Below are 13,794 nucleotides of genomic sequence, written 5' to 3'. Positions count from 1 at the left end.
AATGTCATTTAATGCCTGTCAGTATTAGAGAAGGCATTACACAACATACCCATGCCTTTTCTTAACCGCCAGTCTGTCAAAGTCCAGGATTGTCCAGCCAATGGTCACGTTTTCTGTTAGATTTTATTGAATTTGGACGTCCTTAGGCACACGTCCGGTTCTGGGTAGTCCAGTAAGTTCATGAAACCAAGCTACAGAGAAAGAGAATAAAGTGAAAGTCAACCCACGTTTAACATCAGAGTCTGTTTGCTGGTCAATGTGTGTGCTGTGAGATAAGAAACAGCTACATTTTCCTTTACCTGGGATAATGATTGGCTAAAGTGCCCTGATATCAAGACAAAATTCGGACAAAAAAAAAAGCTTTTACGCACAATGCAAGTACAAACTTGAATCTCTTTTTGTAATACATTTGAAAATGCTATTGCTACTTTTCAGCCAGCACAGGTTCATTGCACCAGGTTTGTCTTATCTCTCAGCCATGCTGTCTGTATCAGTCAGAATCTACAGCAAATGTACTCAGCAAAAGGCTACTTGAAAGTCAAACCACCAGACCATATGTACAGCAGACATTCATATAATATGAATTTTAGGGGTATTAATGATGTTATGTACTATGACAAATCTGAGGTCATGGGAAAAAATGAATTTTGTTTATTAAATTCTTGAACATCAAATAGTTAAGAATGTTCACTCAAAATGTACTTATAAAGATACTGATAGGTTAGCATACGTATAAAAAGTATATTTGAGCGAGATAAGACCATTGAAAGACTGATGATGATGCTGGTCATAGGGTATGAACAGGTTAATTCTGAGAGTTCAGTGGGTCTGACTTTTTCTAGAAAGACTAGGCAGGTTTTTCTTTCCAAACACAAATACACACGTCCTTCGTTTAGTGGGTGGCTGTCTGTCGGTCTACCTCAGTCAAAATTGCTGAAATATAAGGTAGGGCAAACTATTCTGATTCATTGAACTTTCATCTATTCAAATTACACATAATAGAAATGAATGTAGACTTTATAGTAGCTTTGCATATTTTAGTAATGAATGTTTGCAGTAAATATTTTTTTTGTATTTTTAGTATTGGAAATAGGCCTAGGCATTGTCTATAATATTGATCTTAAATTGGTTCCTGTAAAATCTGAATAATCTGAGTACATAGGTTAGTTGATTGGCTTTCAGGGAGGACTTAAAATGTGAGAAAATACATGTTTATTACAAAGAGAATAAGCTTATTAAGTAGTTTTAGATAAGGAGCACCGACATTGAGCTTACTTCTTCTGCTCTCTACCCCCAGCTGTTATGCACACCATTGTGCTACTGGTGTTGTGGGTACTGGGGACGTCACTGGTGGTGCCAGACCCTGACACAGGGGGAGAGAAACCTACTGAGGAGCCCATTCCTTGTTCCAAGGGCTGCACCTGTCTGCATGACGACTACAGTCTAGAGCTCAATGTCTACTGCAGCGCACGCAACTACACCCAGGCCCCCTCTGACGTGCCTGTCTCCACTCGCTCCCTCTGGCTGGATGGAAACCTGTTCACCACTCTGCCTGCCACCGCTTTCAAGGATCTCAGCAACTTGGATTTTCTGAATCTACAGAGCGGTCAGCTGGTGTCCCTTGACTCCCAGGTGTTCAGAGGGCTTAAGTCGCTAGCTCACATCCACCTGGAGCGCAACCGCATCCGTTCGTTGCCGGGCACTATCTTCCAGAATACGCCTAACCTCGCCTCGCTTAGTCTCCATAACAACCAACTGTCCCGCATTGAGGAGAAGATGTTTGCTGGCCTCTCACATATGTGGCTTCTCAACTTGGGGTGGAATTCATTAGCAGTGTTGCCTGAGACTGGGTTCCATGACTTGCATGGCCTGAGGGAGCTGGTGCTGGCTGGGAATAGGCTGGCTTACTTACAGCCACAACTCTTCCAGGGTCTTACCGAGCTGAAGGAGTTGGACCTCACCGGAAATTACCTGAAGGTCATTAAGGCTAATGTGTTTATGAAGCTCCCCAAACTGCAAAAGCTTTACCTGGCGCAGAATCAGATAGTGACGGTGGTACCCAGAGCCTTTGTGGGTATGAAGTCCCTCAGATGGCTGGATCTTACAAACAATAAACTATCAGCGCTCCACGATGAGACTTTCCTTGGTCTTCACAGCCTCCATGTGCTGCGGCTCTCCAACAACTCCATCAGTGGACTAAGGCCCAGGACTTTCCGTGACTTGCAGTACCTTGAAGAACTGCGTCTGAGCTACAACCGGATCCAGGCCTTGGCGGACAGGATCTTTGAGGGGCTTGGGCACCTGGAGGTTCTGGAGCTGGAGCACAACCAGGTGCAGGAGGCCCGGATGGGCACCTTCATGGGCCTCTCTCACCTGGCTGTCATTAACCTGTCTGGCAGCTGTTTCCGCAGTCTTCCAGACCAAGTGTTCAAAGGTCTCTCCAAGCTCCACAGTCTTCACCTGGATAAGGGCTGTCTGACCAGGGTCACGACCCAAGCTTTCATTGGACTATCGGGTCTGCGACGGCTCTTCCTTCAAAACAACAACATCTCTGTGGTGGAGCGCCAGAGCTTCGTGGAACTCTTAGGCCTACAACAACTAGACCTGAGATTCAACAAGCTCGAGGTCCTAACCTCCCACACCTTCTACGGCCTGAAGAACCTGGACTATCTGCTGCTGTCCAGCAACCTGTTCCGTCAACTTCCCTCTGAGGCCCTCATGCCCTTGAAGCATCTCTCGTGGCTGGACGTCTCAGCTAACAGGCTGGAGATCCTGCACAATGGTACCATGCAGCTGCTGCCCAGGCTACGCTATCTAAACCTGAAAGATAACGCTCTTAGCAGCATTCCACCAGATATCCCAGACACCCTACACCAACTGTGGCTGACAGGGAACCGTTGGAAGTGTGACTGCAGTGTCCTTCCCCTTAGAGACTACAGCTTGAGGAGACCGCAGACGGTGCCCAGGCAAGTGGAAACCCTGGCTGAGGGAGAGGAACCCCACACTGTTGTCACCATCTACAACAATATAACATGCAACAGCCCTCCAGGCTTGGTTGGCCATGACCTGAGGGATATCAGCAACGAACATTTCAACAACTGCTGAAGGGGTCAAAGACGCCAGACATTTGGAAGACAATAATTTCAAAATAATTGTTATTAGCCTACAATTTTCCCTGTACATTCAAAGATTTAGCCTATATTAATTATTTCTCAAAATATGTAATGTAACAAATTATTTTTGCTACTGTGGTAATTAGGCCCTACATTTTTCAAGTATGTAGCTTTTGCATCATACACTTTTAGTTAGTTTTATATTTCATGAAATGTTCATTAAATCATTGCACACAAAAAAATTGCAAGTAAGCCTACTAGAATACACAGTGTACAGTACAGTACTCTTTTAGGACATGTTTCAAAGCAGTCCACCTTTGAATGGGTGACTATTAAACGCATCCGTTGAATAAACACAAGTCATGTATGTTTTTGTCCTCTGACTAAATATTTAAGAGACAGATTTGCTCAACAAGGAATTGGTCACACAACCAAATATAGATATAGGCCCTAGGTAAACAATATCAGCCTTTACAAATGAAAGGTGCAGAGGCCCAGCTATTGAGGTGGACCATATGTGTACACAAGGCAAACACTTCCTCCTGTACCACAACGGTCCAGAACTCTAAGCAGAGGGAGAAGTAAAACTTTCAGGGCCTACATATAACAACACTATAACGTTTTCATTTTGAAGAAGTGGGCAGGAGCAATTTTACAGCAGCACATTTCCAACACAGCTCCTGCAGGATTCTAGACCGCAGAACTTGAACGGTTCATACATTACTTAACTCGCAGTCGCATCACAGATGTTGACATGTTCATGTTGGCCATCTTTCCCCAGGTCCCATCCCTTCTGCACTGCAACACGTGCTCCTCCATCATTTATATGCCCTCCTCACTCTTGTTGTTCAGTTGTTATGGTAACCAACAGTTTGCTAGTTGTTGTTAGCAGCTATTTAACTTTAGCTAACTTAGTGTAGCTGACTGCTACTGCTTTCACATAAGAGTGGTCTATCTTGATGATTATAGATGCATTAGCTTATAGTCAATATGGACACGGATCCTTCAACGCGTTGGAATGTACTTTTTGACAGCTTCAAAACCCATATTCCGTCCATTGATTCAGATTCTTCATCATCAGTGAGTTTGATTACTGCACTTAGCTAACGTTAGCTAGCTAACAACAAGTGCAGCAGTAAGACAACGTTAGCTAGCTAGCCCTATGAAAAGCCCTTAATTTGTATGAACTTTGCTACTTACTTGCTGTTCCACTAGAGTTGTGTTTATTTGTTTTTGAACTGTGTTTGCCAGAGTAAATCTAGATAAATGTATCAAACGTTAACAGAAATGTAGCTAATCTCACTTTCCAGTGTGAAAATGAAGAAGACATAGCCATCTTTCCCCGACCAGTAGCCCTTCCTAAAAACACAGAGGGCCTAGAGTGTCTGTCATTGGAGGACTCTGAAATAGAGGTAACGTTAAGTAGCTAGCTAGCTGAGCAAGTTTACACCAATTGCTGAAGAGTCCTTGACAAGGTTACTGTGTGTGTATCTGTGTGTATCCCAAACAGGAGCTTCTAATATCTGTGGCACAGCCACAACTGTGTTGGACAGAGGAGACCCTTTGCCCTCATAGAGAGCCTACAACGGAACCCCATGGAGTTTATCAAGCCACTGATTTAGCCCAGCAGGGCACACACCAGGAGCCCAGTCCCATAGGTAATAAGGTAAATGAGATATGCAGCCATGACTCTATTAGGAATGCAGCTCGGGCAGGAGGCCATCCATGCAGTAATGTTCCTGTGGAGATGAAAGGGGACACCTCAGCGCACCACAGCCATGGCACACTAAACAGACAAAAAACAACTGAGTCCACATCGCCACACCCTTCACATAACACAGCTTGTGAAGAAAACACATTGGAGTCACTCAATGCTTTGAGAAAGACACAGAGAACAGAACCAAATGGCTCTATGAAAAATCCACTTCAAAATAGTTTTGAGGTGAGTTTAAGTTTCCTGTTATAAATTGAGAAGGTACTACATAATAACTAATGTATTTGTTGACCTCTGGTCATTTTCATTCTGCAGTTAGATAGATACTGATGAAGTTGTATGTCCTACAAATCAGTACCTTTGTGTTTTTACCAGCCACTGGAGCACTGGGATCTGGACCAGATTCTTCTGACTCTTCAAACAGATAGACTCTTTTTAGGAGGCAGTGTGTCTGACGAACCAATGGAAGTACAACCAGGTAGACAATAGGGTAACTAAAGTATCACTGATATAGCTACTGCTGAACAACTAGTAGATGTAGAGTAACCAGTGTGCACCTAGCATGTCATTCACACTCAATGCTATTATCATAATGATGTAATCAATTCATTCTCAGTTTGGTCACAGATGGAGACAATGTAAGGTCACAGGATACTATATTGGAGAGGCTGGCTGCGTTCTGTAGGACACAGTCATGTGGAGATGCTGAAGAGGAAAGAGAAACTGCGCCAGATAAAACTTCTGGTGTGCCTCAGAAAGCACTTGTCCAACATCCTACCAATTGCAGGTAAAATATATGATCAAGTTGTGTGGGTTTCACATGATTATGAATAATGTAATTAATTAACATGAATGTTTTGTTTACTGTCCAGACAAAATGGTGGATGGAGAAAGTCTTTCAAAAGGATGGCATTTGAGTTGCAGCCAAGCCGCCAGGAAGCGCCCACCGTTTATATTGATTTACGTAACCCTGAGCCTCCCACGAAAACAACCAGACCATGTAACAGCACTTCATCACAATCCATGAAACTGACCAACCTCAACCTACACGACAAAAAACAATCTTATGAGAAAACAGACAGTAATATACGGTCTGGTTTACTGAATGGAAAAGAGTAAATATTGCCATGAATAACTGACCCATTGTAAAGCTCTAAACATTATTACATAGGTTTGTAAATATACTATAATGGCTCTGTGGCTGTGAACTATGAATTCAGTTTAACTCCTTCCTGAGTTCATGTTGTTTTTTCTTCTCACAGGGAAGTATTTGGAAAGAGCCTGTTACTCAGAATGTTACGCGAGGCGAACAGAAACAGGAGAGAGCCGGACAGGAAAGATCCAGTTCCAGCAGATTCTACATGCAGAACCCCCAGAAGAGTGGCCTTGAAGGACAAGCTGCCTGAGGCTAACAATGAGATAACATCTCTGCTTCCAGAGGTGGACAACAAAACCACATCTCCCACAATGAAGCGTGACCAAAACAGGCCGCCAGTTGAGAGAACACCTGCTATTCAGCAGAGTGCTACTACCGGGCAGCCAAAGAAACAAAGGTAGATAAGATATTCATTTTAGGGGACTTTGTCTCATATACTGTATCTTGAATCTTAGTCACAGTGGCTCACACAGGAGGTTGGTGGCACCTTAATTGGGGAGGATGGGCTCGTGCTAAAGGCTGGAGTGGAATTGTATCAAATACTGTACATCAAACACATGGTTTGATGCCATTCCATTCGCTCCGTTCCAGCCATTATTATGAGCTGTCCTCCCCTCAGCAGCCTCCACTGGTGGCTGAACACCTGTTTTGTGACCTGTCAGTGACCGAGAGCAGAGAGAGCAACAGAAACAGAGAGCACAGTGCCAGCAACAGCTCCAGAAACAGCTGGAAAGCTTTAGACCAACAAGGTCTGCCGGAGACAGGGAGCCTGCCGCTGAGAAGACTGATGTTCTTTATGACACTGTAAGTTCATCTGGAACAGAGACTCAGTGCTCACAATTCAATAGCTCTCCACTCAGTCTTCTTTGTCATTGTCATAAATTGAGCGCTACCCCTAAATATTTTTCGTTCTTTTTTTTTCAGGGGTCCTCTCACCTACTATCAGTTAACACTCTGCTTGCTGATATGGAGGATAAGGAGTGCTTGCTGCTGACTGTATGCCAGTCCAGGCCTGGTAGCCAGCAGCAGTCATCATTGGAAAGCACCAACAGTGGAGTCAGCCACAACCAAATCCCATATATACTATGCTCTGGTTGCTTGGTTTCTGTCTTTGGTGAATATTTATTTGACTAGTTCTTGACACCGTCATTCCACTGAGATCATCTGATTATTTTTACTGTTTGAGATGGAGTCCATGTTTTACTGAGGCCTCTAACTTGTTAGGTTGGAGCACCAGGCCCTCAAGGTGGTGATGACAGGGCTGCTGTACCTTTTTGGGTGGCTGGCCTACAGCAGCTGTGGACAGAGGATGGACTGGCTCTACACATCTGTACTGTGTCCCACGGAGAGAGCCTACAACTTGTCCGAAAACCCCGGGTGAGAGGAATGAACATAGAGATCCTTTTAAATGACTTATTATTAGTAGTAGTAGTAGTCTAATTCCTAATTCTATGTGAATGCACCCAAACATTTCCTCTTTTCCTCCACCACCTTTTCTGCAGTTAAGTGATTTTCCTTTTTCTTCTTCATAGAAACGGGGTGTGGATAAGGGTCATAGTGTGTTCCAGCAGCGTGTCTGCAGGTTCCTCTCTCAGACCTCCCTCAGAGCCATCACCCATTGGCTGCCCCAGCTCATGAGCCTATTAGACCAACAGGCCTATCCCCCAACCGTCCACATACCTGCCTCCTGCCTGGACAGCTTTATCTCTGTCAACTCAGACAAAATGGTTGGTGGTAGGTACAGGTGAATGCTTAGAATCTGAGATTGACTTGATGATGTGGATGTGTTCGCTGTAATGTGCTGTATCTTTCTCCTGTGTCTCAGGCTGTGAAGAGGACCTTTCGGTCGGAACCCTGGCTTCTACTGGCAGACTGTGGAGACTCAGGAACTCAGCTGTCAGAGGCCTGAGACCATGTGCACTCAGCTGCTACACACAGAGGTAAGAACATCTTATGTCTCAGCTGTTCCAAAGCTCCTTGGTATCATCTAACCTCAGTGTTAATACCCCATGATCATGACTGTTGGTATAGGATGAGGAAATCAACCATACAGTTTTTTTCTTCTTCTCCTCACAGATAGCTGTTGCTCTGGGATACAGTTCTTTGTTCCTGCATCCCCTGGTGGTTCACCACACCCTCCAGCTTCTCCACAACTCAGGGTTGGATGTTTGTGGCCTCCGCCTCGTTTACCCTCCTCCTGGCCTTCTGACCAACAGTGTCGGTAAAACGTTTATCAACTAATAAACTTCTATTCTGTTATATTCTTATCTAGTCTGCAGATCTTCAGTGGCCTAGACTGGAATGATTCAGTAAGTTATAGTAATTCTGTCTCTGATTCAGGCAGAGTATCCTACGGGCAGGGAGATGATGGGGCCGATCAGCCCGTCCTTGCCCTGGCTGTCCGAGGGCCTCACGCCCGCACCGTGTGGCAGGATTAAACAGGCCCTTCAGACCCCCTGCTGGCTAGGAAGACAGACCCGGCATCCATCAACGCCCTGCACTACAGCAGCAAGAACTTGCCCCTCCTCTACTCCCCTCGCCTGGCCAGCAGTGTGCACAGGGAACTGGTCACGTGGTTCGCAGGGAGAGTTCCAGGAAATAATTCCCAGAACCCTGACCAGGCTCCAACTGACAGGTGTGTTTGTAGTCCAGAGCCGTCCTGATGTCTCACAACCATCACTCAAACATTACAAGTAGAAAAACAAACATATTACTACTAATAATAATAATTTATTGAACTTTTATAGCGCTATACCTTACATAAAGCATCTCAAAGCGTTGTAAAGCAACAACAACAAAACAACAAGCAATTTCAAAAACAACATCATTAATCATCATGAGTAGATGGAAGGTCAAGAGACTGAAGGTTCAGTAAACACTGATTGATACATTTGTTTTCATCTTTTTGGGCTATATATATATATATATATATATATATATATATATATAACACACACAACACAACACAAACAGTAGTCAAAGTATTTCACAAAAAACATGATTTTCTTCCAACACTCTCAGCTCTGCCCCTGGTGATGGAGAGGGAAGCAGCCCCTTGTATTTAACCAGGTCCTCTACTACCCTGTGTGCTACTGTTAAAGGTAACTCAGAAACAAGTACACACTTGAGGTCAACAATGTCACATTTATAGCTTAATGCTTTACTCAAGTCTAGATCCCAAGTACAGTAGTTGGAAGTTTCAAAATGTCTTACTGTGGATCTGACTCTTCCCTTCCCACCTCATAGTGGACGTGTTCTTGATAGTGTCTCCAGCGGTGGCGCCATGCTGCTACAGCCAGGTTCTGTCTGTGTGTGAGGGCAGAGGGTTCAGTCTGAGGGGGGTCCAGAGGCTGCAGCTCCCCACCAAACGAACCCAGGCACTGGGACTCACCGGACAGCAGGTATGACCCCACCTCCACCACACTGTCTCCAGATCAGTCACACCACACTGAATTGACAGCAAAGTGCCTGAGAGGAGCTGGCGAGATCAATGTTGACTATGCCCTTAAAAGTTTGTCTTTCTCTTTGACAAGGTGTCAGGGTTCTGCAGTCCGCCCACTTTTACTGTGGATGAGAAGAAGGTGGAGCTGTCTTCCCACTGCCTGGTCTTACTTCTGAGGAGAGAGAGTGGCCTGCGTCACTGTGCCAGCAGGTATAGCACTTAACCTATAATACCTAATATCTCTGCTTCTATCACCTCAAAAGTACACTGAGTGTACAAAACATTAGGAACACCTTCCTAGTATTGAGTTGGACGTCCTTTTGCCCTCAGAACAGCCTCAATTCGTTGGGGCATGGACTACAAGGTGTTGAAAGCATTCCACAGGGATGCTGGCCGATGTTTACGCCAATGCTTCCCACAGTTGTGTCAAGTTGGCTGGACGTCCTTTGGGTGGTGGACCATTGATACACACGGGAAACTGTTGAATGTGAAAAACCCAGCAGCGTTGCAGTTCTTGACACACTCAAGCCTGGCACCTACTACCATACCCCATTGAACGGAACTTAAATCTTTTGTCTTGCCCATTCACCTTCTGAACGGCACACATACACAATTCATGTCTCAATTGTCTCGAGGCTTAAAAATCCTTCTTTAACCTGTCTCCTCCCCTTCATCTAAACTGATTGAAGTGGATTTAAGAAGTGACATCAATAAGGGATCATAGCTTTCACCTGGATTCACCTGGTCAGTCTATATCATGGAAAGAGCAGGTGTTCATAATGTTTTGTCCACTCAGTGTCTATGCCCATCTATCTGTGATTATTCCATGTTTAGGTGTTCCTAATGTTTTTTACAGTCAGTGTATAAAGAACATGTCTTCCCATTTGAAGCCGATAGGCACTATAGAGGCATTTGATCTTGTGACATCAATGTTCAGTCTATTGACACTGATTCCTCTTTTTGTCAGCCCTTGTGAAAGAGTTGGAGACACAGAGATTGTTGGGATGTATCCACATCAGACTGTCAGATGAAGGAAAGCTGGACCCGAGCAGCTGCTTTCACATGTTGCCCTACAGAGAGAGCCTGCTCCATAGCTTTGGTAAGGGAAGAGTTAACACACTCTGTCAATGATGACCCCCTCCTTGGCTTCCTGGTCTAATTGAGTTTATGTTCATGCTTGGTTCTCAAGTGGGCGTATGTGGGCCGTACCCAACCCCTGCAATGTGGTGCTGTCCAATCACAGGTGTCCATCCAACCCAGAGCTGGAGCAGGTGGTGGTGCTTACGCTGGCTGGAAGGGACATCAGTCAGGGCCTGAGCCTGCTACACAGGCTCTGGACAGGGGACACAACAGGCACGTTACCCCACATTAACCATTCCCACAACACAGCCCATGTAATGAAATATATTTAAAATGCATAATATTATTCATAATACCAATATTGTACTTGCAATTCAGCTGTAGCACTGAACTCCTCACCTACCTAACCTTGCTCTGCATTTCTCTCCTTTCTACCCTGTTTCTCCATCAGGCGATGTCGAGGAGGATGGATTCCAGCTACTGGCCATGAAGTGGCTGCCCACATTGTCCCGGCAGCAGGCGCGGAAGGTGAGCCCCTATGAGGTATGTGACCGGCTGTGGCAGAGCAGCCTGGTGGGCCTGGCCTCCTCCCCTGCTCTGGTGTGTGCCCTGAGGAGGGTGGACGCCTTCGCCACCCTACGGTTCCTGCCACGGGACTACCCCGGGAACCTGAACATACTGTTGTCTCCCACTCCTGAACTGGCCTTCAGACAAGCATCCCTCTTCTTCTCCCTGGGAGACATGATCCCTGGTAAAGACTAGTCAGTGCAAGCTAGGTACTATTTCACTACTACCCTCTATCTGGGGTAATCATGTCAAGGATAGCTGGATCTATGTGGATTGTCTCTCATCTTCAGATCACAGTGTGCGCCCATTACTGAAGTTCCTACCCCCACCTCGCATTAATGTAGCTGGTATGTGTCACCGGGTCATCAGCACATTCAAACGACTCTCTCACCCACCTCCCTTCTGACTTGTGTTTAATGTTCCTTACAGGTTCCCAGTGTGAGTCGTTGTTAAACTGCTTGGTGCAGGGTGAGTTTGGAAATGGGTTTATTTGGATGAACTTTGACCTTTAAATAACATGATGTAATGTAGGATGTTTTATTAAACATTGGTTACTTGCAAAGTCGATTACTTCAACAATGGTTACAAAATGGTTGAAAATATTTAACATTTTTACATTTACATTTTAGTCATTTAGCAGACGCTCTTATCCAGAGCGACTTACAGTAGTGAATGCATACATTTCATACTCTTCATACTCCCCCCCCCCTTCCTCTTGTGTTTTCCTCTAGGACCCCTCTGTGTAGAAGCCCATGTCCAGTACTTGAGCTCTGGGCCTTCCATGGCTCTGTGCCTGCAGAGGGAGAACGCTGTGAAGAGGCTACTGGACGTGCTGGGACCTGAGGACCCTGCCCAGGCCGCGCTCAGGACCAATTCCTCTGGAGGGCCTGTTAAAGCTCACATCATCTACACAGCGGCATCTATGGTCAGTCAGTGCCCCTCGACCCCGCACGATACTGGGCCACCTTCCAGGTCCTGCCAGACAACATAGATCAATCAGTTACAGAGTGGCTGAGACTGGCTTTGGAACAAGGCTTTAATGTTTCAGATGTAATGTTAGTTGCGCGTAATGAATGATATAATACTATGTTGTAGGATCGAGGAGCTATCAGAGAGCTGTTCAGGATGTGAAGAGGCTGTTCCCTCAGGGCCTATGCTGCACAGAGACCAACACCATGAGACAGGAGCAGGTACATCACAGTGCTACAATAGACATGATTTACTATTCCTAGATGTATAGCCGTCTCATATGCCCTGTGTTTAATATGGAACACATTTTGTGTCTGTTGTCACTCACTGTTCTGTATCACAGATACCCAGTGTACACTCAGACCATTTGGCTTGTCTGGCCCGTGAACAGAGGCACACTTGCCGCTGCGAACAAGCCATCTTTATCACACCTTATGGCTTCTGGACTGAATGGAGGTGAGGTCTAGTTTTGAATGTTTTAGCCTAGCTGAATCTTTGTTGTTGAATCGCTTATTTACTACTTTTATGTGGATACAAAACAGGTCCCTTAATCATTGACTTTTTATTGGGACGTTGCCTATGATTGGTCTGGGGCAACTGTTGTTGTGTTTAGTTGATGTGGTATGAACAGCAATTGAACTTTGTAAACGTGGCTGTTTGTGTGTGGGTGGCAGCAGGGCCCTCGGTCCGCATTGCTCTCTGCCAAACCACCTGCTGCCCTCCAGTGTACTGGGCCCAGCCCCCATCCACCTGGACCTGCTTGAGCAGCTGCTGAGGACAGGCTGACACCTGGTGGCCGGGAGGATGAGTGCCCTGGACGAGACCCAGAGATGTCACATAGCTGAGACACTGATGCTACCCTCTGAGAGGGATGGGAAGGTGAGGAGTGGGTATCTGCTATGTAGAAGGAGTTTGATAGTTGCGCAATAGCATCATGCAGTGGTCACTCACTGTAACACTGTGGTATTGACTATCTCCTCTAGATTTCTGCTCTACCTGAGGGCGCTTGTTTTATCGTTGTTCTACAGAAAGATTATGCTGTGACCTGCTTTGACTCCATGCTTGAAAGGTAAGGAAATAGGCTACTCAAACATGTACCAGTTAGTGTTTTGCATTTCTTCTTCTTTGCTTCATAATGGAATGCATAGATTAATATGCTATGGTTTATTTATTTTGCACTATAGTATTTACGGAGAGAGGTCTAACCTTGCCAAAGTGGGGAAAATGCTGATTTATCCCAGCACAGATTTTTTTTAAAGTAAGCTTGTACTAAATGCGGAAACATTGTGTTGTAGTACCAAATAATGGCAAAATGGACCCTTATGTTTAGTTAACAGGATCAAGTGACCTCGATAAAAACAGATTGTGAGTGAATGTCTATGAAGAAAGCACCATTGATAACAAGCACCTCTGAGAATATCTCATCTGTTTTGGCTCTAGGCATTGCAGCTGCTGTGCTATCTATTTGATGTCCTGTCTCCTGATAGTCATCATACCACAGTAATCTGAGTGAACCTTAATTCTATAGAGCATTACCAAGAGGGCCAACCTATTTCCTGGAATTCTGTGCCAATCTTTGATTATAATTCATTTGATACATCCCAATACTGTATAAAGGAGATCTTTATTTAATTGGTTGTAGTAAGAAACCTTTTCATGTAACCCCCCCCAAAAGAAAAGTAAAAAAAGGGTATTTTCATGTGAAGAAAATAAATACTTAAAATGCTGGTTCATGTTTGTTATTGCAAGATTA

At 44.9% G+C, this 13,794-nt stretch overlaps 3 protein-coding genes across 7 annotated transcripts; all 3 read left to right on the top strand.

The window, feature by feature from the left end:
- The first annotated feature begins 798 nt into the window (after positions 1 to 798).
- Positions 799 to 3,480, top strand: LOC106601095 (uncharacterized). Its single transcript, XM_014193014.3, has 2 exons — positions 799 to 945; positions 1,298 to 3,480. Exon 2 carries the CDS (start codon positions 1,303 to 1,305, stop codon positions 3,103 to 3,105), a length of 1,803 nt encoding a protein of 600 aa, XP_014048489.3. The 5' UTR covers positions 799 to 945; positions 1,298 to 1,302; the 3' UTR covers positions 3,106 to 3,480.
- A 229-nt stretch (positions 3,481 to 3,709) lies between these two features.
- On the top strand, positions 3,710 to 10,420 carry LOC145877593 (dynein axonemal assembly factor 8). 4 transcript variants are annotated; one of them, XR_014391934.1, is made up of 17 exons: positions 3,710 to 4,525; positions 4,624 to 5,055; positions 5,203 to 5,305; positions 5,444 to 5,614; positions 5,700 to 5,827; positions 6,090 to 6,380; positions 6,646 to 6,787; positions 6,908 to 7,097; positions 7,208 to 7,360; positions 7,516 to 7,717; positions 7,809 to 7,923; positions 8,060 to 8,204; positions 8,324 to 8,618; positions 9,005 to 9,084; positions 9,230 to 9,384; positions 9,517 to 9,635; positions 10,393 to 10,420. XR_014391934.1 is itself a non-coding variant. In XM_082973695.1 (16 exons), exons 10-12 carry the CDS (start codon positions 7,897 to 7,899, stop codon positions 8,419 to 8,421), a joined length of 270 nt encoding a protein of 89 aa, XP_082829821.1. In that variant the 5' UTR covers positions 3,716 to 4,525; positions 4,624 to 5,055; positions 5,203 to 5,305; positions 5,444 to 5,614; positions 5,700 to 6,380; positions 6,646 to 6,787; positions 6,908 to 7,097; positions 7,208 to 7,360; positions 7,516 to 7,710; positions 7,809 to 7,896; the 3' UTR covers positions 8,422 to 8,618; positions 9,005 to 9,084; positions 9,230 to 9,384; positions 9,517 to 9,635; positions 10,393 to 10,420. The 4 variants fall into 4 exon arrangements, 2 of the variants coding, with proteins under 2 accessions (XP_082829821.1, XP_082829820.1); XR_014391935.1 differs by having other exon boundaries at positions 4,178 to 4,193; positions 4,424 to 4,525; positions 5,700 to 6,380; XM_082973695.1 differs by having other exon boundaries at positions 3,716 to 4,525; positions 5,700 to 6,380; positions 7,516 to 7,710.
- A 199-nt stretch (positions 10,421 to 10,619) lies between these two features.
- Positions 10,620 to 13,769, top strand: LOC106601052 (dynein axonemal assembly factor 8). Of its 2 annotated transcripts, none has more exons than XM_082973693.1 (10): positions 10,620 to 10,778; positions 10,957 to 11,256; positions 11,363 to 11,419; positions 11,502 to 11,540; positions 11,804 to 11,997; positions 12,168 to 12,262; positions 12,385 to 12,497; positions 12,719 to 12,920; positions 13,025 to 13,110; positions 13,482 to 13,769. In XM_082973693.1, the coding sequence occupies exons 1-6, from the start codon at positions 10,622 to 10,624 to the stop codon at positions 12,201 to 12,203; spliced, it is 783 nt and encodes a 260-aa protein (XP_082829819.1). In that variant the 5' UTR covers positions 10,620 to 10,621; the 3' UTR covers positions 12,204 to 12,262; positions 12,385 to 12,497; positions 12,719 to 12,920; positions 13,025 to 13,110; positions 13,482 to 13,769. The 2 variants fall into 2 exon arrangements, with proteins under 2 accessions (XP_082829819.1, XP_082829818.1); XM_082973692.1 differs by having other exon boundaries at positions 12,716 to 12,920.
- The last annotated feature ends 25 nt before the right edge of the window (positions 13,770 to 13,794 follow it).

This window comes from Salmo salar, chromosome 03, assembly GCF_965601325.2.
Source record: "Salmo salar chromosome 03, fSalSal1, whole genome shotgun sequence".
Lineage (NCBI taxonomy): Eukaryota > Metazoa > Chordata > Actinopteri > Salmoniformes > Salmonidae > Salmo > Salmo salar.
This window is presented reverse-complemented; position numbering and strand designations above follow the sequence as displayed.

Coding starts and splice junctions, on each gene's coding strand:
- LOC106601095 (XM_014193014.3), top strand. CDS start 1,303: ATGCACACCATTGTGCTACTGGTGTTGTGGGTACTGGGGACGTCACTG.
- LOC145877593 (XM_082973695.1), top strand. CDS start 7,897: ATGTGCACTCAGCTGCTACACACAGAG. Junction 7,924..8,059: donor CTCAGCTGCTACACACAGAG/GTAAGAACATCT, acceptor TTCTCCTCACAG/ATAGCTGTTGCTCTGGGATA. Junction 8,205..8,323: donor CCTTCTGACCAACAGTGTCG/GTAAAACGTTTA, acceptor TCTCTGATTCAG/GCAGAGTATCCTACGGGCAG.
- LOC106601052 (XM_082973693.1), top strand. CDS start 10,622: ATGTGGGCCGTACCCAACCCCTGCAATGTGGTGCTGTCCAATCACAGG. Junction 11,420..11,501: donor ACCTCGCATTAATGTAGCTG/GTATGTGTCACC, acceptor TGTTCCTTACAG/GTTCCCAGTGTGAGTCGTTG. Junction 11,541..11,803: donor GTTAAACTGCTTGGTGCAGG/GTGAGTTTGGAA, acceptor GTTTTCCTCTAG/GACCCCTCTGTGTAGAAGCC.